Source organism: Passer montanus, unplaced genomic scaffold, assembly GCF_014805655.1.
Source record: "Passer montanus isolate IOZ18808 unplaced genomic scaffold, ASM1480565v1 scaffold35, whole genome shotgun sequence".
NCBI classification, from domain to species: Eukaryota; Metazoa; Chordata; class Aves; order Passeriformes; family Passeridae; genus Passer; species Passer montanus.
In genome coordinates, this window is record NW_024368263.1 from 1,177,852 (window position 1) to 1,205,311 (window position 27,460).

General features: G+C 53.0%; 1 protein-coding gene across 5 annotated transcripts in view; it reads left to right on the plus strand.

Annotated features, from left to right (window-relative positions):
- SEPTIN9 (septin 9) overlaps positions 1-27,460 on the plus strand; it is a 127,737-nt gene that overhangs the window by 49,179 nt on the left and 51,098 nt on the right. For 3 of the 5 annotated variants that reach the window (XM_039716258.1, XM_039716261.1, XM_039716260.1), the window contains one exon: positions 25,394-26,038. In XM_039716258.1, the coding sequence (XP_039572192.1) occupies positions 25,394-26,038 (645 nt within the window). Of the gene's footprint in view, positions 1-8,557; positions 8,708-13,270; positions 13,367-25,393; positions 26,039-27,460 lie in introns of those variants that run through there. The other 2 variants (XM_039716263.1, XM_039716259.1) reach the window with 2 other exon arrangements.

Genomic DNA, 27,460 nt, shown 5'->3' on the forward strand with positions numbered 1-27,460 from the left:
GATGGGGTGTCTTCACATTCTCAAGTCTGCAAATGCTCCACACATCTGGCACTGGGAGAGGACTGGGCTGGACTCTTTGCCTTCTTTAGCCACTGGAAACAATCCAGCCTGCCAGTTCCTGCAAAGCTCATCCTGTGGTTTAGTGGATAATACTGAGCCTTGTTCAACTCCCACGCTTCAGTGCCTTGTGAGAGGGTAGGGAAGGCTCTGCAGGGCTTGTGCTGTGCTGGGACCCCTGTTCACTGCTGTGGAAGGCAGCACGGATATTCATTGTGCCTGAAATGCTTGCTCCATAGTTTTAATGAAATATTTATGGTGACACAGGGATGACTCTGGGGTGGTGGCAGGTGTGAGGGATGCAGGGTGGCAGCAGGGCTGTTTCTTTGAGCTCCAGCCATGTCTCCATGAGTGCATTTCCAGAGTCTGACTCGTGCTGCCATTGTCTCCCCCGTGCCAGGACGAGAGTTTCGTGTCTGTGTCCCTGCAGCTGGAAATGGCTGTAGGCAGTGCACGGCTGGCTGAGCTCAGGAGGGACAGGAGCTGCACAAACCTGCGTTTTCTCAAGCAGTCAGCAAAGCTGCTGAGAGACACAAATTGGAGTGACAGCCACATCAGGACAGATCTGCCACGGGTGGGCACCCAGGCTTTATTCTGGGACAGCACCAACGTGACCAAAGGTGAACCCAAGTGTCCCAAATCCTCAGCAGACCGAGGATGAGGGGTGAGGGGCTGGGAACACAAACCCTGTGAGGAACAACTGAGGGAGCTGGAGGTGCTCAGCCTGGAGAAAAGGAGACTCAGGGATGCCCTCATCACTCTCACAGCTCCTGAAAGGTGCCTGTGCTCAGCTGGGGCTGGGCTCTGTCTGCAGGAGCACTGGCACAACCAGAGCACACAGCCTCCAGCTGTGCCAAGGGAAATACAGGTTGGAGATCAGGAAAAAGTTTTTCACAGCAAGGGTGATAAAGTTCTGGAGTGGCTGCCCGGGGAGGTGGTGCAGTCACCATCCCTGGGTGTGTTTAACAAAGCCTGCATGTGGCACTGGGTGCCAGGGCTGAGTTGAGGTGTTGGGGCTGGGTTGGACTCCATGATCATGAAGGTCTCTTCCAACCCAGTGATTCTGTGATTCTGTGATTCTGTGATGCTCTGATCCTGAGCCTGGTAAGGCTGTGTCCGGCCCACAGAGCTGGGACAGCCCCTTTCTGAGAGGTGCAGGGGGGATGTGGGGGCAGGAATGTTTCTGTAGCAAGAGTTGACCACTGAGTTTTGGTGCTAGATTGCCCCCAGTGTCATCTTAACTTCTTTTTGCAAAGAGGGGTTTGTGAGCGACCCTGTGGTTCTGCCTTGCTCACAACCCTGGATGTGCAGAAGACAGATGAGGTGAGCAGGTTTTGGCACGACTGGGGCTGGCAGCACACACAGATCATGGATTAAACATGTGCATGGCAAAAAAGGATCTTTCTTGAGGCAGACAGAGGCCTGCTGTTGCTGTGCAGCCCCGCTGCTCCCAGCCCCATGCTAACAGCAGTACCAATGTGTTTATATGAAGCTTGGCTGCAAAATGCCTCCTCGGCCTCCAGTTTTTTCAAGCTAAATACTCCTTTTATTGTGCTGCAGAGGCTGTCCCAGAGGCCAGCAAAGGAGGTGGCCTGTTTGGCCACAGTGATATCTGGACCGGAGATTGAATTCCCGCATGTCTTAAATCTGTCTCCAGACTGGCAAGCCACCAAGTGGGCATCTCTTTCTCCAACTAATTGGCTGTTTATGTGCAAATTGGCCTCTGGCTGCTTCCACGAGGCCTGGCTCACCAGAGCTGCACAAGAGCATCCTCTTGAAGGGCTCGCTGAGTGCCTGGGCTGTGCAGGGGATGGTGACAGCAGGGACAGCCCAGCCCTGCTCCTGCCGGGGTCACCAGGCTCTCAGTGAGTGCCCAGGGCTGCTCTGGGCTGTTAGCACTTCTCTGCAGGGCAGGGATTGCTGTCTGCCCTCCAGCTGGCAGGAGAGGCTTTCCCAAGCTCCAAGCAGGCCCTGTGGAGAAAGTTTGTTTGAAAAGCACCTCCTGAAGTGGAGCAGAGGAGATGGCCTTGGTTGGGTTGTGTTGGAATCCTGGTTACTGAGAATTTCAGACTTTCTGTACTGACAGGCTCTGACCCCCAAAAGGACACTGCATTTCACCTGAAGCCATGGACAAGGCTTCCAAAATGGAATGAGAGAACTGGGATTGTGAGTGTGGAATTTGAATAGAAGTGTGTGATATCACAGGGTGGAAAATTTAGCATTTAAGGGTTTAGAATCTAGTGGTATATATAGAGCAAGATGGAGGTTTTAGGGTGGAGGCTGCTCCTTCTTTTTCTTCACCTTCTTCTCCATGGGTTTGGGTGGTTTTGTGTAATTGGATAAAAAAGTTCCCATTGTGGGCCATGGGTGGTTGTTTGTTGGGTTAAGAGTGAAAATAATTGAGGTGTCATTTCTTAATTGGACAGTTTATCCATAAAAGGCCTTGTAGAGAGAGATTGAGCACCATTTTTAGCTTGTTAGAGTGAAGTGCTGTGGAACTCAGGGTTTGTGAGACTGTAACATAGATAAGAGTTAATAAACATCTGAGTCCATCTTGTGCATTTAATCCCAACCCTGGCAGAAAAAGGAGCAAAAGGATCAGCAGGGATGTGCACACCTGTGGCTGGAGCTGGGGGACACAGTGTCCCTGTCAAGGCCCTTCTTTTAGGAGGGTGTTGCTGCCAGGCAAGGCACATGTTTCTGCAGGAGAGTGCTCCCCAGGGCCCCCAGCCCTGCAAGGAGGCAGCAGGGCAGTGTCATTTGTGCCTCAGGAATCTCATCTGGTTCTTGAACCAACCACCCTGGGGGTTCTGTGGTGCAGGGGGTTTTTCTGGAGGTGTGGGGAGAAGGAAGTTATTCCAGGACAGAGCCCAGGCTGGCAGTTTATTCCCTTGTGTCAAGGTAAACCTGGCTGTGTTGCTCTGTCTGTGATTACTTGTGTGGGAATAACAACATCCCTGAGTTTATAGACACTGCCAGTCCCTGCTGATGCTTAATGCATCCAGCTCTTTCCTCCTGTCATTCCTTTATAAGGAAAAACATTTCAGATTTAGTTTCTACCTTATTTTAACTTCTCGTAAAAGAGGGCAGTTTAATTCTTTTGGTGGAACATCAAGTCCAATGCTCCCTGAGCTGGTGTGGTTATTATGGGCACTTGGGAAGATGAAATAATAAAAAAAGTCAGCACAGTAATGCTGAGTTCATCAAAAGGGAAGTGGGTGATGGGGTGACAAGTGTGCCTGCAGTCTGGAGATGGCAGAGGAGATAAACACGAGCTCCTTGTGGCACAGCTTGGTGTGATGGCACTGACCACATCTCCTTGGAACTGAGAACTTGCCCTGCTCCCCTTCCCCTGCTGGGCTTGGCCACGGGGGTTTATGGGCACAAAAAAGTTGTGCTGAGAGAGAGCTCAGCCCTGGCTGTCACTGCAGAGGAGCAGGGCCAGCTCTGCTCCTTCAGCACACTTGAACTCTGCTGTGCTCATTTGCAAACACGAGTGTCAGAGCTGACTGCCCAGCGAGGTGCTGTGTGCCCAGGCAGGGCTGTGTGCCATGCCTGGGGGCAGCTCAGCTTCGCCCTGCTCCAGCCCCCAAACTCAGCCCACCCCCAGGGTTTTACTGCTTCTTGGGGGTTGCCAGTGGGGAGTTTCTCTCCCCTTGCATTGCTTGCTGGAAATCTCCCCTCTCCCTGCTGGCTTGGTGCCCTCTCTCCGTGCCTGCTGCTCTGCCCCCAGAGTGCTCACGGGCCTCTTTCCCATTTAGGGAAACACTGGATGGCCCCTGCTTTTGGCCTGCTTGCAGCACATCTCCCAGATGATTTTTTTTTCTATTTTTTTCAATCCTCCTTTGTCTCTGGAGGCTGAAATCCCAGTTGTGGCTGGCTGGAGGGGGAAGCCCAGGTGTTGTCCTGCTCAAGGGGAGGCTGGGTATTTGACAGGGTGAGCCTGAGGGGCTGCTGACAGCATCACTCCTCTCCTGCAGCCATGATTTAATCAGCAGGAACAAGTGCCCTGCAGCAGGGAAGCCTCAGGCAGGGTGTGGGGCAGGCAGCAGCGCTGAGCAGGGGAAAGGGAGAGGAAACTGAAGGAAATTCCCCTAAAAACATTGACTCATTGCTTTTTATTCTTTACTCCAGATTTTTAAATCAGCTGTGAAACTTCTGCATCTGTAGAAGATGCTGAGTAGGCAGTGCTGGGTGTCTGCAAGATGGGCTGGGGAACAAAAGTTGGTGTGCTGTGTGAGACCTGCTTGGGGGGGCTCTGCCTTTCTCCTTGCCATGCTTTTCCAGCAGGAGAGGCAGCTGGACCCTGAGTTCCTGGGCTGCCTCCTGTGGTTGGGGTAGATCCCTGAACCACAGCTCAGGGTGGTTTCTTTAGTGGTGCCCAGCAGAGCTTGGCTCCATCCATCAATGGATCCTGCTGGGGTTATCCTGGGATCTGATAGTGGGAATTACCCTGGATGTGTCTGGGGTTATCCCGGGATCTGATAGTGGGGGTTACCCTGGATGTGTCCGGGGTTATCCCGGGATCTGATAATGGGAGTTATCCTGGATGTGTCTGGCGTTATCCCGGGATCTGATAGTGGGGGTTACCCTGGATGTGTTTGGGATTATCCTGGGATCTGGTTAGCGAAAATTAACTTTGGATATGTCTGGGATTATTTTGGGATCTGATTAGTGGAATTTACTTTAGACGTGCCTGGGATTATCCTGGGATCTGATTAGTGGGAGTTACTTTGGACATGTCTGGGATTATCCTGGGATCTGGTTAGAGGAATTTACCTTGGAAATATCTGGGGTTATCCTGGGATCTGGTTAGTAGGAATTAATTTGGGATATGTCTGGTATTATTCTGGTATCTGATTAGTGGGAGTTACTTTTGATGTGTCTGGGGTTATCCTGGGATCTATTAGTGGGAGTTACCTTGGGTGTGTTTTGTGCAAGTCTGAGAGGGCTGTGGCAGAATTTTAATGGTTTAATGAGAGGTACCATCCAAGGCAGAGCCTGCCCGTGCTGGGGACAGCTGCTCCCCAGGGTGCTTCATCTCTTTCCCATTTGCACTCCTTAGCTCAGCAGCTGGACACCACAATCCTGCCTAACTCTGTGTGTGCCCGTGTCAGGCGTGCCAGGCTCTGCCAGGCAGCAGTGGTGGAGCTGAGGACATCTCCTGTGGCCAGACCATGGCAGGGCATCCATTTCTATCTGCATGGGGACACCCCATGGACTGTGACAGCAATCCTGTCCTCTTGGGCACCTTTCCATCCCTGCGTGGTGGGCGACAATCCACCAGTGGTGCTCGATGTTGATGATCACACCTCAGCATCCCCGCTGGTGCTTTCACTGCTGTCTGCCAAAACCTTTAAAAGGAAAGGAAAATTGTGTTCATTCTTCCTCTCCTTCCTCTCCCCTTGCCCTCGTGTCCTCCTCCTGCTGTGCAGTGAGCTCCCACACTGTGTCCATGCTGCCCAGAGGAAGCTGAGTGGGTGTGGGGCTGCGGCTCCATCTGGGAATTGTTCTTATCAAACGGCTTTATGTCAAAAAGGAATAATAATAATAAAACCTTTGATGGTAAGCAGGGAAATCGGGAGGTACAGCTGCTCCTGAGGCCTGACCTGCAGCTTGTGAGCCTTTCCAGGGAGTTTTAGGGTCTTTGTGCTGCAGCAGATTTTGCTGCGTGCCTGGAATATCTTGGAGGAGCAAGAAGAAAAAACTGGGGGCTGGTGCAGGCAGCAGGAGCTGCTGGAAATGGCTCTCTGAGAAGCAGGGGAGAAGCATAAGAAAAGCAAGTTTCCTGCCATGAGGCTGGTATATTTATGACTGGAAAGTTTTGGGTTGAAAAGGTCGTGAGCAGGCGCTGAGGGAGCAGCAGGGGCTGCGAGAGGCGATTCCCAGCTCACACCCTGCCCTGCAGAGGGGCTGGGAGGCTCCCACGGGGGTCTGGTGGCCTCGTGTGATGGGAAAGGGATGGGGACATTGGAGGGGTGAAGGACAGTGCCCAAGGCAGCTGGGATGTGTGGGATTTGTGCCCGTGGGGCTGTGGAAGGGCTGGGCTGTGCCCACCTCCTCCCCTTGGATGGAGTTTCCAGCCCTGCCTCTGACACCACGTGAAAATGAGCCATGCACATCTGGAAGTGGAGTGCACGCTTGGAGCACTGCCAGTTCATTTATTCCTGCAAATTCTCCCTAATTAGGGGCTGCTGGGAAGTTGACAGTGCTGGAAACAGCCTCTTTCCAAGGGATTCAGTGTTCTGACTGACCCTCACCTTCTCTTCTCCCCCTGTAACCACCAGAAGGGTGCAAGCAGTGAAAAGGTGTTCCCTGCCTCAAGGCCCAGGCACTGCAATTCCTCCTGGAGTCAACCACGCAGGAAGGTTTTCCAAAGGAAACGTGCTGAGCCCTGTGTGTGTTAAAGTCATTAAGGATGAGCATTAATGTTTCTGAAGCCTCTTGTTTCTATTAAAACATCTGTGCTGTCATGAGACACTGAGTTCTGTGCCTGTTTGGTTTCATGTTAAAAAGCAGTAATTAAGAATTATTTTTAAAAAATAATAATTGAAGTAATTAAGTCAGTTTTCTGCTTGGATCCTAAATTGCACCTCCCAGGTGCTTAGAAAAGTCTGACCTGAAACTGAGAAGAACAAGAGCTTGAGGCTGAGTTTGTTTGAACTGCCTGAGCTTCAGGCAGATGCAGTTCCTGATCCTCTTTCCATTTCCTTCCTCTGCAAGTGTGCCCTGCTGTTTAACCAACACCAGGGAGCTGTGCTTCCCTTGCCTCCCCTTTCCCCTGCCAGGCACGTGGGCTGCCATCCCCCTCCAGCAGTGGCAGGGGGACACCCCAGCCCTCCTGGGAGCCCAGGGGGGCTGGGATGATGTGCCTGGCCCGGGCTGGGGGCAGCATTTCCCTTTGCAGGATTTCAGAACAATGCCAGAATCACTGCCTTGGCATGAAACGCTTCCATGGCGCTGATGGGACTGCAGAGAGCCCGAGCTGTGCATGCAGATCTCCAGGTCAAGGGGCTGCGTGGGTGCTCCTTGGAGGGGATGAGGCTCAGAGTCCATGGCAGGGTGTTGGAGGGGCAGAGCTGTGCCCCCAGCCCAGCTGTGTGCCCCCCAGCCCAGAGCCCCCTCCTGCAGGCAAGCTGTGGGATCAGGTGCCTGGCCTGAATCCCACCTTGGCCCTGGGGAAGCTCTGGGTGACCCCAGGGAGGTGTTTGGGAGCATCAAGGATGAGCACAGAGGGACCAGGACAGATCCAGCTCTGTTTGCAGGGCAGGAGGGTGAGGGAGGGGTGTTGGTGCTGCCCCTGCCCTGCTCAGTGGAACCACACGTGGTGCATCCCTTGTTCTGAGAAGAACAGGCTGGTACCTCCTCTGTGTGCTGATTTAATGGGGTAAAGCTGACAGGAAGGCAAGCCTTGATCTTCATCTTGATCATCTGCTGGGGGGAGAGCAGGTTGTGGTTGTCTGTGCTTGTTGCTCACCCATCCAGCTCCCATGGGCATCTCAGCTCCAGGCTGCCCCAGGACACCAAGTTTGCTGCATGTCCTGTTTGTGCACTGAATATCTGAGGAGCTTCAGGAACCTTCTCCTTCCTCGTGCCTTCTTTAATTTCCTACCAGCAGAAACCTCTTTGGCCTTTTGCTCCCTCGATTTCACACCAGTCCCTTTACATCTTATCCCTTTAAAATCTCCTCAGTTCCGCTCTTATTGATCCCTTTACACCATAACCGTATTTGGGCTTGGATTGGGGTTTTTTTTTGTTCCCTTGGCAATGGTGACCTTTGCCCACAGCAGCTCTTCACTGTGTTTCTTCCCCTGCCTCTGTGGGTGATGCTTCTGGCAGCTCCATCCCCTCTCACCTTCCTGTGGGGTGTGAGTGATGCTGGGCAGCCAGGATGGCTCATGAGAGAGCTCCTTGCTGCTAAAAGTCTCTCATTTAATACATTTTAGGAGTTACTCACTTTAATTTTGTGACATTGGTGGCTTGTGGTCGTGCTGGGACCTACAGGGGCAGTGAGGTCCTTTGTGCTGAGGCTCTTTTCATGGGCAAAGTCTTTATTAAAAGCCCTTTAAGTGCAGCCCTTCTGCCATTCTTCCAGATTTTGTCTTTTTCCTGTTATCCAGTCTTCAAAGTTACCTGACCCTTTCTGTGCTCTGTGGCGCTAAGGGATGAGATCCGACAGCATTTTCTTTAAAAAAAAAAATAAATCAGTTTGTTTTCCAGAAATCTCAAATTAGCAACCCTCTTTAGAATTATTTTAGCTTTTCCCATGCTCTCGGTTTCCTTGCGGAGGAAGGGAAGTGTGACTAGCACTGAAGTGCGTCCTCCCTCCCTGTGTTTCCTACCCTTGGGAAGCAGGAAGGTCCTGGAGCCTCTTTCGGTGACAATTCCTGCGTAATCAGGGCTGGACTGTTCCGTCATCCCCACGAAGACACGGGCAGAGGGGATGGGAACCGTGTCTGATTTTCCTTCCGGAGTCCCCTCGTCCCCAGGCAGTGACAGCAGCACTTCCCAAGGACTGGGGGCTCCCAGCCCTGCTCCCTGCCACAGCCAGCTCTGCTCGGTGGCCTGCCAGCTCCCTGATGCTCAGTGACATCTGCTCCGTGCCTCAGTTTCCCCAGCTGTCCTGTGGAGATGACTGCAGCTCTTCCAGGTGGGTTTGGATGCAGAAATGGGTTTGGGGTGAGGCAGGAACTCAGCAGCTGCAAGGAGCAGAGGGGAAGGTGATGGTAACAACCTTTATTTTTGGCTTGGAGAGGAGAGCTGTGCTTCACCATTCCTCCACCTCTGGGTGATACAAATCTGTGTCCCTGTGACCCTGCCTTGGTGCAGCCAGAGCTGCTGGTGCTGAGCTGGAAGTGATGCCCTGAGCACGCTGGGGTTGGTGTCTCACACTCCAAGTGCCTCCACCCATCTCCTGAAACTTCCCAGAAAGGCTGGGGAGGTTTCACCTGTGATCAGCAGCAAGGAAAGGTGTTTGGGCTCTCAAAGAAACATTCAGTGGTTAGTAATAATGATATTTAGCTGCTCCTGCATTGTAATTTTGGTCTGTAAGCCTCAAAGCATTGGGTGGAACAGGCCGTAATCAATAAAGAGTTTTGTTTTCTAATTAAAACACGAGGCGGAAGGGGAAGATCCTGTTGGTCTTCACAGTTGCCTTCACAATTGCTCACTTCTGTGTAGGTGATGCTTTAAGGCTCAGGTAGCCACAATGACTCACGGCCTGTCTAACCCAGCCTGGTGCTCATGACTGCAGCAGATTGAGAGACTGATAAGAGCTCAAGGGTTCAGAAAAACCTTGACTTGTGGGAGGAAGAAAATCTGCCTGAAAAACTGCATTCTTAGCAGCCTGCAAGGAAACTGCAGAGTGCTGCTTGAAGTGGCTTTGGATAGGAAAGTCCCTTTTCTGCCCTAGCCTGTTAAAGGATCTTCTAAAGCTGATACCTGCCATCTCCTTGTTTGTTTGGGTTTTTATTCTCTTATGAATCTTTTTTTTCCATTGAAGTCCCCTTTCTAAATCTGGCTGCTTTGTGGTCCCCCACACCCATGCCAGGACAGAGGCTGTGACCAGCACTGGCTGCTTCTGGAGGAGTTTGAGCTGAGATCTGGAGAAGCCCTCGAGGCACAGCCCTGGTGCAGGGCAGGAGGGCCCAGGGCTGAAGCACCCAGAGAAAAAAGGGTTAAAGTTTCTTGCATCTGCCAGCTCTTGTGGCACCAATCCATTTTTAGCTTGGTACCTGTAACTGAGTGATCAGCAGATTTTACAGACTGCCTTTCTGGGGGCAGGAAATCACTTCTAGGCCAATTAAACTTCCTTTGCAGGAAGTTTCTTGCTCATCTGACGAGCAGAGTGATGGTGAAGGAGAGAGGGCTGGGCAGTCAGTGGTGGCCTGGCATAGTAAGGAAACAAGAAATATTTCTACTGTAATGTAACACAGCAAGGAAAATATTTACCTAAAATTCTCCTGCAGCCAGTGCTTGGGAGAGCAGGAATTTTATCTTGGGCTGCAGTTGCTGTGCAGAGGATCCCAAAGGTCTTATCAAAGCAGGAGCTGGAGGCGAGGCTCCTGGTACAGTAAAAACAGAGAGTGAGACCCTTGGTTGTGTGAGCAAGTGATAGAAGAGATGTAATCTGCTCTCTTCCTTTTGAAAAAGGAGTTCTTTCTCTTTTCAGATAAAAATGAAAATGTAATTACAAACCTGTGATATGTCTGGGGAAAGGAGCAGGAAGGGCAGATGAGTGACTGAAGAAAATCCCTGCCACAAGGACAGGAGCAGAACCTGATTAGTTTATCTAAGGCAGTGCAGGTGATGTGATCACTGTGACAGATCTTTCATCAGGAGAAGTCGAAGGGTCCTCAATCTCCTCGATCTACCTGGAAAAGGCAAAGCAGGGGCTGTGTCAAGCTGCATTTGGCTGAGCAGTACAGCACACACTGGTGCTGTGCTTGCAGAGAACCCCAAAATCCAATCCCAGGGGAGGAGGCAGGTTCTCCATCCTTCTGGGATGGAGGCTCAGCTTCCCAGGGTTGCCTGCCTTTGGAGAAGAAGGATTTGGCTGAACATAAGCTTTTGGGTGGAGGATTCAGGTAGAAAACCAGAGGAAGTGGAGCTTGGTTATGTGCAGCTTGGTCAAGGGGATGGCTTTTCTGGGCTGATGCTCTTGTAAAGCTGTGCTTCTGACATGGCTCAATGAGATAAAAGAGCAAGAGAGTCCGAGAGAGAAGGATCTCCCTGGAGGAAAGCTTGCTTGTCTTCTTCTAGCAGGAGCTTGGGGTATGTGCTATGGGGTGAGCTGTTTACATACCTTGCTGCATTAAATGTTTACTGTTAGAGCTCTGGATATTCTTGTTATTCTTCAGTTGCTGTAATTTTCCATCTTTCTCTCCCCCTCTCAAGTGCCTTAGGTGCACATGGGTGCAATATGACCCAGCTGGTTTTAATGAAAAGGAACTCCTACTTCTAGCCCGGATATTTTATTTCACACTTCTCGGGGCTTGCCTCTCGGCCTCTTGATTTCCTAAACTTTTATTAGACCCAGGATGATAACATTGCCTTTGCTTGGGAAACACAGAGTGACCCAGGGAGCTGGGACTGACCCAAACTGCCTCAACCTCTTCTGCTGAAGTGCTTTGAGCTTCTTCACCAGCTCCGCCAGACGTCATTGTGACGCTCACCACCACAGTCCATCAAGAAGGTTTTGTGGTTTTTTCTCGTGGTTTATTTTTTCTTGCCTCCTGTTGACCTCAAAAACAGGGTCCCTGTCACAGCACACCAATCCCTGTGTGACCACAGTTCAGAGGGTGCCACCAAACTCCAAGCAGACGCTGTCACGTTGAATCTTATGGGATTTGCAAGGGGGTAGACTCTGAACATCAAAAAAATGTGCTGGGTTCTTCTTTAGATTGCTTGTATTGCTCTTTTAAAGTCTTCTTTACAATAAGGATTTTTAGGTTGTCTTGCTTAGTTCATTTTCCCCCCTGCTTTAAACCCATTCTAAAACTTCGTGATGAGGGCACAGTCAGGATGTTTAGCAGATTTTGTAAAAGGCTAATCCAGGTTCCGTTCTTCCAGTGAGAGAGCCATCCATGATTTTTAACAAAGAGGGACTTTTTTTCTCGCTCAGTAACAAAGTTAATTATTGACAGCTACATTTTTACCTGCTGGAAATTGATCGCTGGTGTGACCCGCATAAGACTTTTGGGAGGGGAAAAATAAAGACACTTTCTTTCAAAAATCAATGCCAGTGGCACAGGTCAGCCCTCGGTGGCAGCTGCCACCAGCCAGTGGACAGCAGGGACCTGGCAGCCGGGTGCTGGGCTCAGTGTCACAGCAGCCACAGCTCCATGGCCATTCCCGTTCTCCTCCCAGCCATTGGAACAGCGGGTGGTGCTCAGCCTGGATGGCACCAAGGAGTTTCACTGGCAGGGTATTGCTTGGAAAGGCATTTTTGTTTGCAGTTGTGGTGCAGAGATGCAGAGCTGTCCCTCCCCACACTGCTCTGGTGGTTTGTGACACCACAAGGAGAGCAAAAAACGAAAGAGCTGAGCACTGCTGCCTGCCAGAGGAGAGGAAACCCACTGTACCTGCCTTAAAATATCATACCTCCGTTGTAAAGGTGTGTTCTCAAGTTTATTAAAACAGTTCTCATGGTTTCAAGTAATGCCTTTCCTTGGACAGTATGGAAAACCTGGAGCTTGCTGAATCTGGGAAACTGGTACTGTTGGTTTCGTTTTCTGGTTCATGTACACTCTGGGGGAGTCTGTGGTGTCTGCAAACTTTAAATGTGTGAAATTAAAAGGGTGACTGACGTCTGTGGTGAAGCTCATCCTTTCTGCAGTAACTGTACTGCTGTTTAACATAATTTTCCTTTATGGCTCACCCAAAGTGGACTAAAAGCCCAACCCATTCATTTTTCCTTTCCTGTTGATGTGCCTGGACACATTTCAGGGGGTATCATCACTTTAAAATGATGCCATTAAAACACAGGGCGGGGAGGATAAAAAGAGGGTCAAGAGGGCAGGATTTGAATCAACACCGGAAAGGGAGAAGCATCAGATGGCGAGATGCTCCACCTGAGAGGGTGTGAGCGGTGCGGAAGGGGCAGCAGTGTCACGGCAGGGGCTCGATGCCAGACCTGGCGTTTTCCTCTCTGGCTCGGGCTGGACTGGAGGGGCAAATTTGCGTCCGCTGATTTTCCAGAGCGGGCTGCTTGGCTTTGGCAGCGGCGCGTCAGCACAGCGCCGGTTGGGTTTTGCAGAATTACAAAACGCAGCGTGGCCGCGTTACCCCTCTCCAAACAAGGCTAAACCCAGAAGTGAAAACCTCACCAGCGCCGCAGAACATCGGGGCTGCTCCCACCCTCCGTGGGGCTGCTCCCATCCGTGTGGGGCTGCATCCACCCTCCGTGGGGCATCTCCCACCCTCCATGGAGCATCTCCCACCCTCCGTGGGGCAGCTCCCACCCTCCGTGGGGCTGCATCCACCCTCCGTGGGGCTGCTCCCATCCGTGTGGGGCATCTCCCACCCTCCATGGAGCATCTCCCACCCTCCGTGGGGCAGCGCCCTCATCAGAGCTGGCAGCTCCGGCTCGTTCCCCAGGCTGCTCGCCCTCATCAGGGCTCCGTGCCGAGGGGCACAGCGGGATGCGGGACACCCCGGCTGCCGGCACAGCCCGGGGGTGCCCCCCGCACCCATCGGGGCGGGGCGGTCGCGCCGCGCACCGCGGAGCCGGGGGGCAGCGCCCCGCGCCCCGCCATGGCCGACCCGGCCGTCAGCGCCCACCTGGAGGGCATCATCTCCGACTTCGAAGGTGGGTGGAGCGCGGGGCTTCGCAAGGGGAGCCCACGGTGGGAGATGCAGGGTTTGGGGCTCAGCCCGGAGGAGCGGAGCGCGGCTCGGCTGCCGCAGAAGCCCCGCGCCGCTGGTGCCCGGTGGTACCGGGGGGTGTCCTGGCCCAGGCTGGGGTGACACCCCGCGGGTAGGGAGGGCTGGAAGGACAGGGATGCCCCAGGGCTGTCGGTGCCTTTTGTCCGCAGCGGCTGCGCCCGGTGGTGTCTGCCAAGGCAGGGTCTTACGGGATGTTTCTCCTTTCCTGCCCTTCCCGAGTGGATTTGTGTAGTTTTTTTCAGCTGAAAACACCCGCCTGACCGGACTGAAAGTCTAAAAAAAAAAAAAAAAAAAGCCAGGCAGAAGCCCTTGTGTTGATTCCCAGCTTTGGGGTGCAGACGCAGCCCTGGAGTAGCTGGGATGTGGGTAAGGATCCCAAGTGTCCCGAATGCCGCTGCCTGCCCTGGGGAGCCCTGCAGTTGTCCCGTGGCAGAGCTCCAGCGGCGCTGGCTGATGGAGGATCTGCTGCAGCCCCCTTGGCGTGCCGACCGGGACGGCTTCTCCGTTTTTCTTGCCTGCTATTCTGCCTTTTTCAGGCAAGAAGATAAGCTAGCGGGGAGCGTGCTGCTGCCAGATGGGTCTGGGAGCGAGAGACAGGCAGAGGAGGGCTGGGGGGTTGTGCCTGAAGCAGGCGTTGAGAGATCGGCTCGGGGGAGCTCATCTTCCTCCCGAGCGGAGTTTTGGAAGAGCGGCTCCATCCCTGCGCACTCGGCGCGTCCTGGCAGCGACCCAAGCGGAGCTTTGTGCAGCGGTTTCTAGAAAAAAAAAAAAGAAAAAAAAAAGAATCTGACAAAAAAACCCCACAAGAAATAGCGGAGATGTTGGGGCCGCGGTGAAAGCTTATCCAGGGGCTGCGTGTGCACCGCTGTGGCTGAGCCTCCTCCGCCTCCTGGAGAAGCCGGGCTGACCTTGGGGAGCAGAACTCTGCTGGGGAGCCCCGGCAGCTCAGAGCACGGGGGTTCCTCTTCCAGGTCAGGCAGGAAACGGGTGGCAAAGCTGGGGTCCCTGCGGTGCCTGCTGCAGGGTTTGGACACGCTCAGCTCCCCTGTTTGCAGCCCCTGCGCTTTCTGCAGTGCAGGAGGCTGAGGGAAGTCACGTCCCTCGGGAGGACTGGAGCTAACAAGTGTTGGGACACAGAGAGTGACCAGAATCCGCCGCCCCTCTGGGTTCAAGGGCGCCTTTGTGACTGTCCTTGAGCTTCCCCACCGTAGGGCTCCGAGCTGATGTAATTACCGCTTCCCTCCCGCTGCCCCAATTGCATTTAAATCTCTGAAGAATGAGTAATTCCCCGCTCGGGTACGATCAAGGCTCTGCTGTGGGCCCCGGGCTGCCTGTTTGGATGGTGTGTGTTCCTCGGTGGCACCGAGCAGCTCCGGACTGCCTTCATTTTCACTCCACAGAGCACTTAATAGTTCCTGCCTGTGCAGAGGGACAGGCTGGGGAAAGCTCCGTGTGTCTCCAGCCAAAAGGTCTGGCCTTGCCCTTGAGCAGGGATCTGGGCTACTGTTTCACAATTTAATTAGCTCTCAGCGTCGCACAGCAGCTTCCCAAAAAGCAGCAATTAATCTGCAGCCCGCAGGGCAGGAGATGCTGTGTTCCCTCAGCTGGGTGGGTACCTCAGCCCCACGCAGCCCCTGGCCAAGCAGGAAAGATCTGCCAAAAATACCACGGAGCAGCAGGACCAGACCATCCAGAGCTCTCTTTGTTCCCTCCAGTCACACACAGCCTGCCCTCCCCAGTCACCCTGGCTGTTCCTGCCTGTTTTCCTCCCAGCATCCGTGCCAGTTTCCCTGCCAGCACCCCTGCCTGGTTTCTTGTCCCTGCTGTGTTGTGGAGCTGCAGCCTGGGCTGTGGAGCTGCCAGCCTGGCTGAGCCTGAGGAGGATGCAAAGGCCCCTGGGGAGAGGGAAGCAGCAGCAGGTACTTGATTCCAGTTTAGTTTCCAGGTCAAAGCAACATTTGAGAAGAAAACAGCACATCAGGGTGTGCTCTTCCTCGTGCCCCATGCTGTGCTGGGGATGCTCACAGTGCCCATCTTGCACTGACCAGCAGGTCCTGCCTGCAGGAGGGCACTAGAAAAGTCCAGGGGCTTCTGCCCCAGAGGAGCTGTGGCTGTCCCACCCCTGGAAATGTTCAAGGTCCGGTTGGATGGGACCATGAGCAGCCTTGTTTAGTGGAAGTTGTTCTCTGCCCATGAAGAGGGTTGGAAATAGATGATTTGTAAGGTCTCTCCCAGCCAAACCCATTTTATGATTCTGATCCCCCTTGTTTGGCTGACAGGACCTTCCCTGTCTCTAATGGGGCAGAGCATCATCAGGTCTGTGGTTTGCCAGGATTTACAGAGCATAATAGCTCTGCCCCTGGGTTTCTAGATTCTGGCAGGTTTTCAGGAGTGTGCCTGCTTCAGCTGTGGTTGCAGCAGTGCTTCCCAAGCTCACCTCTGCCTCTGAGGGGGCTCTGGGTCCCTCAGCTCCCTGGGTCTCAGGCACAGACCCTGAGCTGCAGGGAGGGGAGGCTGCAGTGCTGAATCAGCCTGGTGAGGTGCCTGTGCCCCCCAAGCTCCTGATCCAGCCAGGCTGGGTGATGTGGGAGTGCTGGTGTCCACAGTGCCCTGCTGGGCAGGGGGTGATGCTCCTGCTCACAGCTCTGGTTGGTTGTGATGCTGCACAGAGATGATCCCACAGCATGGTGCTCATCTTCCTGCCTGATCTGCTGCAGTCCCTCATCCCAGCATAAATGGGATGTGTTTTTGCTGGCAGTTTCTGGTGGAGAGCACCAGTGCCAAGCACTCCTTGCCTTTGCCAGTGCTGTCAGTCAGCACCAGATTGGTTTCCCTGTCATGTTGAAACACAGATTGTCACAGTGGGTGTAAACTGTGCCTGCTGGAAGTGCTGAGCAGGGCTGTGAGTGTGTGGAGAGGCAGGAGGGCTCCCAGGGGTTCTGTGTGGGGGCACAGGCTGGCAGCTTTGCTGTGGCAGAAACCATGAGACAGCGTTTGCTGATGGCTCCTAATCCCTGATTTTCCCGTTGCTCAGAGCCCAGCTCCCTTGGGGAGCCTGTGCTGGCTGTGGCTGAGCCTTGGCAGTGCTGTGGGGCTGGGTGGGGAGCCTCCAGCCCTGCCAGGACATGACACTGCTGATCAGAAGGTTTCTCTGGCTATTTTATTTATTTACTCTTCCTTACAATTGCACACTTCTCAGACTCTTCTCTCACCACCCAGTGCAGGGTATTTTTAGCATCTCACCAGCAGACTTCGTCCCCATGAGGTACAAACTCAGTCCCAGTGCCTCACCAAAAAACCCAGCCCATTTTCATGAGGGCGCTCCATTATAAATAGACTTTTCTACATGCACAAAACTCACAGAGTCACCCTTAAAATTTCCTTGAGCAGATGCCTGGGATGTCTGTGGGACACGTGGCCGTGCTGCATCCCTGGGCTGTGCAGGGCCAGCGTTCCTGCTGCCCTGGGGAGCAGCTGCAGCCACATGCTGCTCATGCTGGGACTCACCCCGGGCTAATATTAGCAGGAACGTGCCAGCGTGGGTGATGTGCCTTGAATTCAGCAGGGTGGAAAGCCCTGGAGATGGGCTGTGCCTTGTTTTTTGTGTGTCTTGCTCAGGTCCAAGGGTTTGCAGGATGAGCTGCGGGCTGGCTCGCATGCGGGGAGCCGAGCGTGTGACCGAGGGTCCCTCGTGTGCCAGGGCTCAATGCCTGGAAAAGGAAACGCAAAAAGACCTTTCCGATTTCCATCTGGGATCATCCCAGCCCTGGGAGTGAAGCAAAGCTCCTCAATTGTTGGATTTCCTGGGCTGTCCACAGAAAGCCTCGCTGTGACTGGTTCCTTCTGGAGCTCTTCACGGCCAGCTCGGTGTGGGCACAGCCAGAGCTGCTCACTGATGCTCCCAGACAGCAAAGTCACCTCTGATACCCCCAAAGCTGGGCTTTACAGCCACTTCAGAGTGTTCTCTCTCTCATTCCACATCTGTGTTTCTCTACCTGAGACAAAGGATGGGCTGGATGGGAGTTTTCTGCCAAATCCTCCTGTGGTGGGAGAGGAAGGAGCCAGAGGAAGGTGCCTGTGGGAAGGGAAGTTTTGTGTCTTCCCCAGCAGAAGTTGTATCTTCCCCTGCAGAACTGGCCTTCGAGCCACAAAATCAAAATCCTGCATCTGCCTGGTCACAGCAGTGGGTACCTGCTGCTGTGGGTTGGGTTTTTCCCTGTGTAAATCTAATTCTTTGGGAATAAAAAGGTTGTGAGGAAGTGGAAAGGGAAGAACTGGTGAGCTCTCTGTCCATGTGAACTGGGCTCTGGGGATGGCCTCTGGCCCTGGATAGGCTGTGGGATCATCCAGAGGTGGTTGTTTTCAGTCCTGTGGTGCAGGGTGGGCTGGGCACCCAGCAGTGTCCCTGGCTCTGTGACAGCAGGGAGGGCTCCAGGGCTGGCCCAGGTGAGCTGCTGTGGGACCAGCCCTGGGCAAAGTGAGCTCAGACTGTGCTAATAAAGAGACCTTGCAGAGGAGCCTGGGTGGGAAGGGACAGGGAGGGGATGGGTCTGTGCCCCAGAGCCAGGGCAGCTGCTTTGGTTTGACAAGCACAGGGGCTGGAGCACCGTGCTGGCTCTTCCCAGTGCCTGGTTCCCTCAGTGAGGGACCCACCTGAAATGCTCCTTGCCTCTTGGTGGGCTGGGGCAGTGCAGGGAGTAGGAAGCACCTCTGGGACGTGGATGGCAGGGCAGGACATCATCTGTGCCACTGTCCTGGCAGTAGAGGTGGCAGTTTGGGACACAAGCATCACAAAACTGTGCAGCCCCTTGCTAGGGCGAGGTGGGTGCCTCTCCCAGCCCTGGGGCTCATGGGGGGGACAGTGGCACTGGTCACTGCACTGGTTTGGGAGACAAGGAGTGTGATGAGGACTGGGGCTGGGACCCACTCTTTCTGTCATTTGGCCAATGGAAGTAAAAAAGCAGGGAAATGTGCAAAAGACGGATTTGATTTTATTTCTCAAAGCACGTTTCCTAGGGGGGAGGAGAGCTCTGCTCCCTGCCAGCCCTCAGGATGTTTGGACAGCAGCTCACACTGCAGTGCTGGGTGTCCCCTCCAAGAGTCATCAGAGCTGGCTGCAGGGACAGCAGCAATCAGCAGGCAGGAGTGGGCAGCACTGCAGGGCTCCTGGGTCCCTCCTTTGCCCCAATTTCCCCCTTTTTCTGGAGCTTTTTAACCAGCATGTCAGAACCCATCAAAGCATCTCCTCAAGTGGAGACTTCACTGATTTAATCACCCAGTCCCTGGTCACCCCCCTGAGTCACTCTCATGTCCCTTGCATGGGCACTGGGACTCTGTGCCACCTGGGGAGGGCATCTGTGGCACCAGCACGGGGCAGGCTGGGCCCTGCAAGACCATCTGCATCATACTTTTGTCTCTGGGTAATCATTTTGAGGCATTTTGGAAATATTAGTGAACCAAACCAAATCTCCAGCCCCATGGGAGGCACAGAGAAGATTTATTTCTCTGTTTTCTCCTCCCCCACAAAAGGAAACTGGAGCACAGACCGGAGACAGGAGCTGGAGTGAGCCCGTGGCAGAGCCAGTAATGCAATCTGCTGGGCTGGATACCCTGTGTTTTATGTAATTTTCTGTACAAGTATGAAATGGATATAAGGGATGTAAAATATACTGGTCTGATCTGGAAGCATTTTGCTGCGAGTTAATGGTTATATAAACCCAAGTGTAATAGAGAATCAAGCTAAAATCTTTTGAGAACTGCATTATGGGGACTGGAAAGCTGGGATTTTGTATTAATCTGAGTGTGGATTTTATTGTTTACTTCTATTCTTAGTTGTGACTTTGCTTTTGCATGTTCATTTCTGGGAAAGGAGCAGTTTGCTGCATCAGCCTCAGATTGTTTTATACCTTGCTGTGGGTGAGAGAAATGCTGCTTTGATTGATGCCAGAGCCCTGAACTGCATTTATCCCCAAATTTCCACCAGAACTCACCTCTTGGTCGTGTTTACACCATTCAGGAAGGCTCTGCATGGTGACAGCACGTTGCCAGCCTTTCTTGTATGTGTGATTCATGTCAGAGCAGGCAGTCTGCTGCAGCTTCCTTGGAAGACTGTGTGAAATCAGAGAAGGGATTTATTTGGGCATAAACTGTTCACAACCTGACCCAGGACAGTGTGAGAGTCAGGGTACAACAGCAGAGTGTCACTAGATGCAGATATATTTAGATAGATATAGATATATTTTATATATGTAGTGCAGCAAGGCTGGTTTATTGGCAAAGGTGTGAGGCCTCCTGGCACAAGGACAGGGAGGGGCCCCAGCAACCCTTACTTCTCTTCTTTCTTTTGTTAGATCACCAGAAGCTTTGGAAAAGGTGATTTAAAAAATCCTGCCTTGGTTTCTGTGGGTATAAGAGGGGACCTGAGTTTCTCAGGCTGTTTTGAAGCTGTGTGTACTCACAAAATCCTGCCAGCTTGCTGCCTGCACTGCCAGGGATTTTCCATCTCAGAGCCATGATTCTGACCCCACTGAGGGGCTCAGGGGTATTGTGTTGGCAGGGAGGAATGATGCATCTGACTCCATGTTCTCAGAAGACTAATTTATTGCTTTATTTTACTGTATTATATTAAAGAATACTATACTAAACTATATTAAAGAATACAGAAAGGATACTTACAGAATGCTAAAAATATAATAGTGAAAACTCGTGACTCTCTCCAGAGTCTGACACAGTCTGGCCCTGATTGGCCAAAGAGTGAAAACAACTCACAGCAGAATCCAATGAAACAATCTCCTGTGGGTAAACAATCTTCGAACACATTTTACACATGAACACAACACAGGAGAAGCAAATGAGATAAGAATTGTTTTCCTTTTTCCCTGAGGCTTCTCAGCTTCCCAGGAGAGAAATCCTGGGCGAAGGGATTTTTCAGAGAATGTGAATGCCACACAGGGGAGCTGGGAGCACCTTGGTGTTGAGGATGAGGTAGAGATATCCTGCTGTGGCCCTGCAGCAGGGGTGCAGCTCCCTTCCCTTTCTGCTGTGGGACCTTTAGGTTTAATTCACAGTAGAAATACCCTATAGGAACATGCAGAACACCCCACTTGCTCCCACAACTGAGCCTTCAGTTCACTCCAGTGCACCCATCTCTGCTGTGGGTGGTGGCAGCTACTCAGGAGAGGTTTGGATAAGCCAAACCCAGGTGGCCCCATGGGCAAACACTCTTTGCTCTCAGCCTGGGCCAGAAAAGCACTGTGAGCACCCTGCTGCAGCAGGAAGCTTTAGGGCCGTGAGCAGTGAATGCTGTGTTGGCTTTCCAAGGGTTCCTTGAAAGATGAGAGCTGCAGCCTCCCCCCTCTCCTGCCTGGGAACAGGAGGTGACCATCTGGTAGCAGTTTAGAGCGAGCCCTGGCTCTCAAACGCTGCCATTGTGTGCTGGGGATAACGGGGCTGCCCCGGCCCCAGAGGGCTCTGCTGTGTCCAAAAACCCAGGGAAAGCTCTCTGTGCTTAAGCAAGCAAGCAAATGCAACCCCTGGGTTACAGAGACCACGCCAGGGGCACAGGATGTTTAATGGGAAGCAGTTGGGGGCCGTGGCTGTGACAGGCCTGGGGGCTCCGGCTGGGAAGCAGGTCCCAGAGGAGCCAGCGTCCCTTGATGTTTATTTTGTCTCCTCCTGAGCTCTGGGCATAGATGTTGCCTTGTATAAAGCCTCCCTTGGCCTGTTGGTGGGATATTCTGTTTGAAAAGGGAGGAGAGGAGGAGCAGATGTTGCAGATGTTCCCTGGCTGACCCCTCCGGGGTGCCCAGAGCCAGGCTGCAGAGAGGGGTGAGCTGTGGTGGCAGAGTGCTGTGTGCTCCTGAGCTTCCAGCTGGGACGTGTGTGTGCTGCTCTGTGTGTGCTGCTCTGTGTGTGCTGGAGTGTGTGTGTGTGCTGCTCTGTGTGTTTTTCCCTTTCACAAACAGGACAGGGCTGCTGGGGTACGTTCCTTGAGCTGTGTTTGCAGCATCAGCCTCATCACATGGTTGGGACAATAGGAAGATGGCAAAGCTCATGTAAAGCCAGCAGCAGCCAAAGATTTTTTTAAAACAGAGCGTCTTAAAAACTTTCTAGCCAATAACATACTGCTAAAGCTGACAGACAGTTGCTCTAATCAATTACTAAAAGTACACATACACTGCAGAGCGGGGTGAGCTGTGGTGGCTGTGTGCTCCTGAGCTTCCAGCTGGGACATGTGTGTGTGCTGGGACATGTGTGTGTGCTGCTCTGTGTGTGCTGCTCTGTGTGTTTTTCCCTTTCACAAACAGGACAGGGCTGCTGGGGTACGTTCCTTGAGCTGTGTTTTCAGCATCAGCCTCATCACATGGTTGGGACAATAGGAAGATGGCAAAGCTCTTGTAAAGCAGTGAGCAGCTCCCAGCCCAGATGTGGGTTGTTGCAGAGGTTGTATCAGATAGGAAGCACCTGGAAATCTCATTTTAGGGTATTTTGGGCTTTCCGTGCCCAAAAGTCGCTGCCTTCAGTGGTGGATTGAGCCAGAGATGTCAGAATGGGTCTGGGACTGGCTGAAAGAAGGAGGTGCCCAAGGCAGTGCGGGTTCAGCCCCACGTGCACCTCCAGAAGAAGGAAGCACAGAGCTCAACACCTCTGCCACTTTCCCTGCCCAGCTGCCTCCAGCACCAGCCAAACCATGGATGCTGCTGGAGGGGCTGGGGAAGCCCTGCTTGTGCCCAAAACCCCCTGGAAAATACAACAGTGGGGACAGTCCTGCAGTGTGGCCAGCCCAGGGCAGGGACACCTCGTTTGGGGCTGTCAGGGGTATGAGGGGACCTGGAGCCCTTGGGGACAGAGAACCAGCCACAGCTGCCCATGGGAGACCCTGGCACGGCGGGTGGGAGTGGGGTGTGGGGCCCAGAGCCCTGCCTTGCCTTCAGCTGCTGCTTTTGTGGGGAATACAGACACTTCCCTGCAGGAAGCTGGGAGGAGGAGCAGAGGCTGTTTACTTTCCTTTCCTGGCTCTGGGCAGGACACACTATTTATAAGTGTTTTCTCTTTTTTTTTTGGGAGCTGTTGTGCTTCCTGAGGTTCTTCTCTCTTCTCGTGCAAGGAGGAGAGAGGCAGTGCTGAGCTGGGAGCTCCAGCCCTGCTCAGTCCCTCAGGGCCAGCACTGCTGAAGGTGACATTCCCAAGGATCATCGTGTTCATGGCACTGGGGATCTGTCTCGGGGTGGAAACACAAACCCTCGTGGTCATATTCCTTCTCTTTTCTCATGCCTGGGGTGTCTGACCTTCTCCAGACCACGCTGAATTCATGAAATGTGCCAGCAACACAGGCTGGGTACTGAAATCCCTGTGAAACCGTGAGGTGGTCACCCCATCCTGCAGAGAGGGTAGAGGATTGTCCCCAGGCAGGTCAGTGACCCTGCTGGGGAGGGAATGCCACTGGGACCTGGGGCTCCTCCTGATTTTGCTGTCAGAAGCTGTGCTGAGCCATTTCTGCCCCTCTTTGGGGTGGAGGTTCCTTGCCCAGCCCCTCAGTGCCCCTTCCTGCCTGCTGGCACAGCAGCACAAGGCAGGATTTATCTGCAGGGCTTGGCTGTCCTGAGGCTGTAATCGTGGTTCTGCAGCTCTGCCTGGGGCTTTTTGAACCCCTTTGTGTCTGGGCTTTGACCTTTTTGTCTTTTCTGCAACAGGGCCCAGAAAGAGCTGGAAAAAAGCCATTTTTGGGTGTTGTAATTCAGTCCAGCCCTTTGATAAGGACAGGGGCTGGCTGTGCTCCAGAAAGACCACATGGGTGGAATTGGGCAGGTTTACCCTGGGCTTGGGGCACTTTGTGGGGTTCAAAGTCAGAAGAAAGGGGCCATGTAGGTCAGCACTGCAATCGGGTTACTCACCATTTCTTTGGGAAGGGGCAGCAGGGCTCGGGAGAGTGGAGATGATGGATGTGGCTCATGTGGGCAACCCTTGGAGCTCAGCAGGGCTGTTTGTACCCAAAGCTCATTAGCAGATCAGAAAGAAATCCCCAAACCACTTGGAACTGAGGGATCTCCAGGGCAGTGTTCATTAAGGAAAGGCACTCGTCAGCATTTCCTCTGCTGCCGGGTTCCTTGAGAGCGTTCACCCTCTTCCTCAAGACACATCTCAGGAGGTTAGAGAGCTGCTGGTTGAGGGGAAGAGGTGGAGACTGAGCTGGCTGGAGGAGTGACGGGCAGGTCTGAAGAGCCTGACGTGGACAGAAGTGAGATTCCACCCCTCAGGGAGCTGCCAGTGCTGTGTCCTCTGCTGCTCTCGCCCTCCCAGCTTTGCTCAAGGCCAGGCAGGGGCTCCCTGTTGGGGCATCCCTTCCTCTCTCTATTTCCTGGGCTGGGCTTGGCTGCTGCATTGTTTTAAACGTGGGGGTTTTGGGAATAAAACCAGCTAAAATGTTTGTTTCTGGATAAAGTGTATGATGGAGAGGGGAAACTGTGGAAAATCTGTGCTGGAGGGTCAGAGCTCCAGCTGAGGGTTGGAGACCTGAGAGTTCAAACATGTTGAAAGAGCTTTCCAGTGTGGGGCTTCTTTTAAATTAATTATTCTGGGATGCTGAGAGCCGTGGCTTGGACACAGACCTGCAGTGCATGAGCTGTGCCAAGTGCAGACTGCAGGGCAGGGACTGCTGCAGGGAGCTGTCACCCCTGTGAGTAGGTGATGGCATGGCTGGGAGAGCTCCACAGAATGCAGAAACCAAATAAAGCTGAGCAAAAGCATTTTTAGTTTTTCTTTATTGCTTCCCTTCTGTCTTCTACCAATGTCTGAATATTTCTGAGATGCAAGACAGGCCATTTTGGGAGGTGCCCTTTGTGGGACCCTTCCTGGGTTTACGGGGGGGTGAGTGTTGTGCTTTGGTGCTTTCATCTCCCCACGACCACAGAGCAGCCGTGGTGCTGCTGCCATCAGGCTGAATTTGGGGTTGGATCCCTCTGTGCATCCCTCCAGCTGGTACCCACCCTTGGGAGCCCATCCCAGACTCCTGTTTCTTCCCAGCAGTTCCCATATCTGAACCGCAGCTGGGGGAATGGGTGTGTGTCTATTCATGTCTGTCTGTCCCTCAGCACAGAGGGGGTCCTGCCAGGTCACTAATACAGAACATCCTGGGGAGGCTCCTCAGAGCCCAGCCAGGCTGCTTTTGCAACCTGGGGTTCATATTGAGGAGTTCTGGGGTATTACCCCCAAAAGGAAAGCAGCCCAGAGTCTGTACCCTCACATTTCAACCCCTGCAGTCTCCCCTTGCTGTGGCTTGTCCAACACGTGAGCCCCAGCTCCAAGGGGGCTTCTTCAGCATCTCTGCTTTCCCTGTGCCAGGGGAGGTGATCCTGGCTGTGCCAGCCCCTGCTGCCAGGGCAGAGGAGGTGACATCTGCTGCTGCCCTGCTGGGCGTTGGAGCAGAGCTGGGTGGCTGCCACGGGGATGGTCCCCCCTCCCTGTGCCACCAGCTGCACCCAGCAGTGGCTGGTGGCTCCTGCCCAGCCAATGGATGTGTCCGAGGGATGGAGGGTCCAGGGTCAGAGCAGCCCTGGGACATGGATGCTTCCTGCATGGTGGCTCCTCTCCAGCTCCACCCCAGGGGTGGGAGAACATCCTGGGATGAGGCAAGGCTGTGCTCCAGTTCTGTCCCTGGATCCTGATTCACAGAATTCACAGAATTCACAGAATCACTGGGTTGGAAGAGACCTCCAAGATCATCGAGTCCAACCCAGCCCCAGCACCTCAACCAAACCCTGGCACCCAGTGCCACATCCAGGCTTTGTTAAACACACCCAGGGATGGTGACTGCACCACCTCCCTGGGCAGCCACTCTGGAACTTTATCACGGTTTCAGAGAAAAACTTTTTCCTGATATCCAACCTGTATTTCCCTGGAAACACTCAGGTGGATGGTAACTAAATCCTCAACTACTTTTCGTGTTTTTCAGCTCTGAAAAGATCCTTTGAGGTCGAGGAGGTAGATCAGTCTTCAAATTCCTCCACCCCACAACGACGGGCCCCGAACACCCTCCTCAGGTCCACCGTGTCCAGCTCCACACAGAAGTTTCAGGAACTCGGCGCCAGGAATTCGGAGCCATCCACCCGCCATGCGGAACCCACAGTCCAAAGATCCCCCAAGCCCCCTCTGAGGAGAGTGGAGCTCTCTGGACCCAAACTGCCCGAGCCGGTGTCCAGAAGAACAGAAATCTCCATTGACATCTCATCCAAGCAGGTGGAGAACTCCACCTCGGGCTTGTCGCGGTTCGGCCTCAAACGAGCCGATGCTGGCCACAAACCCCCCGAGGCCACGGCCAGGAGGACTGAGATCACCCTGGGCAAGCCCCAGGAGCCCCAGGGGCTGCGCAGGGCGGAGGTGCCAGCCTCCAAAATCCCCGAGCTGCCGCAGCGCCGCGCCGAGCCCGCCGCGCCCGACGCCGCGCCGCGCCGCCTGGACATCCAGGGGGCCAGAGCTGCTGAGAGCCCGGCCACGCGGCCGGCTGAGGGCTCAGAGCCTGCCCTGCCCGCCCAGACACACCTGGCAGAGCCCAAGCTGCAGGCAGTGCCCGTGGAGAGCCCGCCCAAGAGGGAGGAAGGTGAGCGCGGGACGCTGTTGGGTCAGGGACGGAGCGAAGGGCTCCGGTGTGGGAATGTGTTCTTTGTTGGTAGAGTGGCAAAACTAGCTTTGTCCTCCTAAAGAGGAAAGAAGCCCAGAAGCTCAGAAGCTTCTCTCATTGATTAAGTGAAAAGCTATTTCATAAGACTTTACCTCAGACTTAAGGATAGCTAATTAGACAGAAGCTAAAAAGTCCTGCCTGGGCAGTTTAGCAGGAAAAGAAGTGAATAAAGGAACTAACTGCTTTTCTGAGGTGTTTCCAAGATCTCTTGCACCTGGCTCAGTTCTTCTGTTTGTTATTTTACCTTTTATTAAACCTTTTTGTCTCTAACACTATAACAGAAGCCATCCTGCTTATTTTTATACCTCCAAGGGTAGCTGAGCTATCTTAGGTGTAATAAAGGCTTCAGAGAGCTTATTACACTTGGCTCAAAGAAGTTTCTGTATCACTCCAGTCTTCAGGAGGTGGATCAGAAGGCAATTTAATGAAAATAGTGGGTCTTTTTATAATATGACTCATTAAGGTGAGACTTGATTGGTCTTAAAGTGAAAACCTCTCACAGTGTTGTTGAGCTGTGAATAGCGCACTCTGGAGAACCATATCTATAAACAAGGGTTACAGAAAGAGAGATGATAATTGTTTTAATGCTTTGCTCTAAGATTCCCACAGCTTCCCAGGAAAATCCTGGGAGAACTATGTTGTGGCATTCACATTCCCTGAACGTGATTTCTTCACCCAGGGTTTTTCTCCTGGGAAGCTGAAAGGCAGCAAGAGAGGCCTCAGAGAAAAGGAAAACAATTCTTATCTCATTTGCTTCTGCTGTGTTGTGCTCATGTGGAATGTGGTTGGAGATTGTTTACCCGCAGGTGATTGTTTCATTGGATTCTGGTGTGAGTTGTTTTCACTCTTTGGCCAGTCAGTGCCAAGCTGTGTTGAGACTCTGGAAAGAGTCAGGAGTTTTCATTATTATCTTTTTAGCATTCAGTAAGTATCCTTCCTGTACTCTTTAGTATAGTATAGTGTAGTATTCTTTAAATAACATAGTATAATAAAGTAATAAATTAGCCTTCTGAGAACATGGAGTCAGATGCATCAATCTCTCCCCTTGTTGGTGACCCTGCATTTACAATACTCTCTCTCTGTTCAGAGGATGTGTGATTACCACAAGTGCAGCCCTGAGTGGGGTGGTGGCTGCCTCAGGTGTCACACAGGAGGTGGCAGGAGCTCTGTGCTGCTCTTTCAGCTCCTGTGGTGACACCTCCTGAGGCTGCTCAGGGATCTGTGCTCAGATGTGTCCGCAGGCAGAGCTGTTCCCCTTGGGTTTATCCTGCCTGAAAGAGCTGTCACATTCAATTGGAAATTCTAGAAAGAAAGAGAAAAGGAAATGCCAGTGCTGGCAGA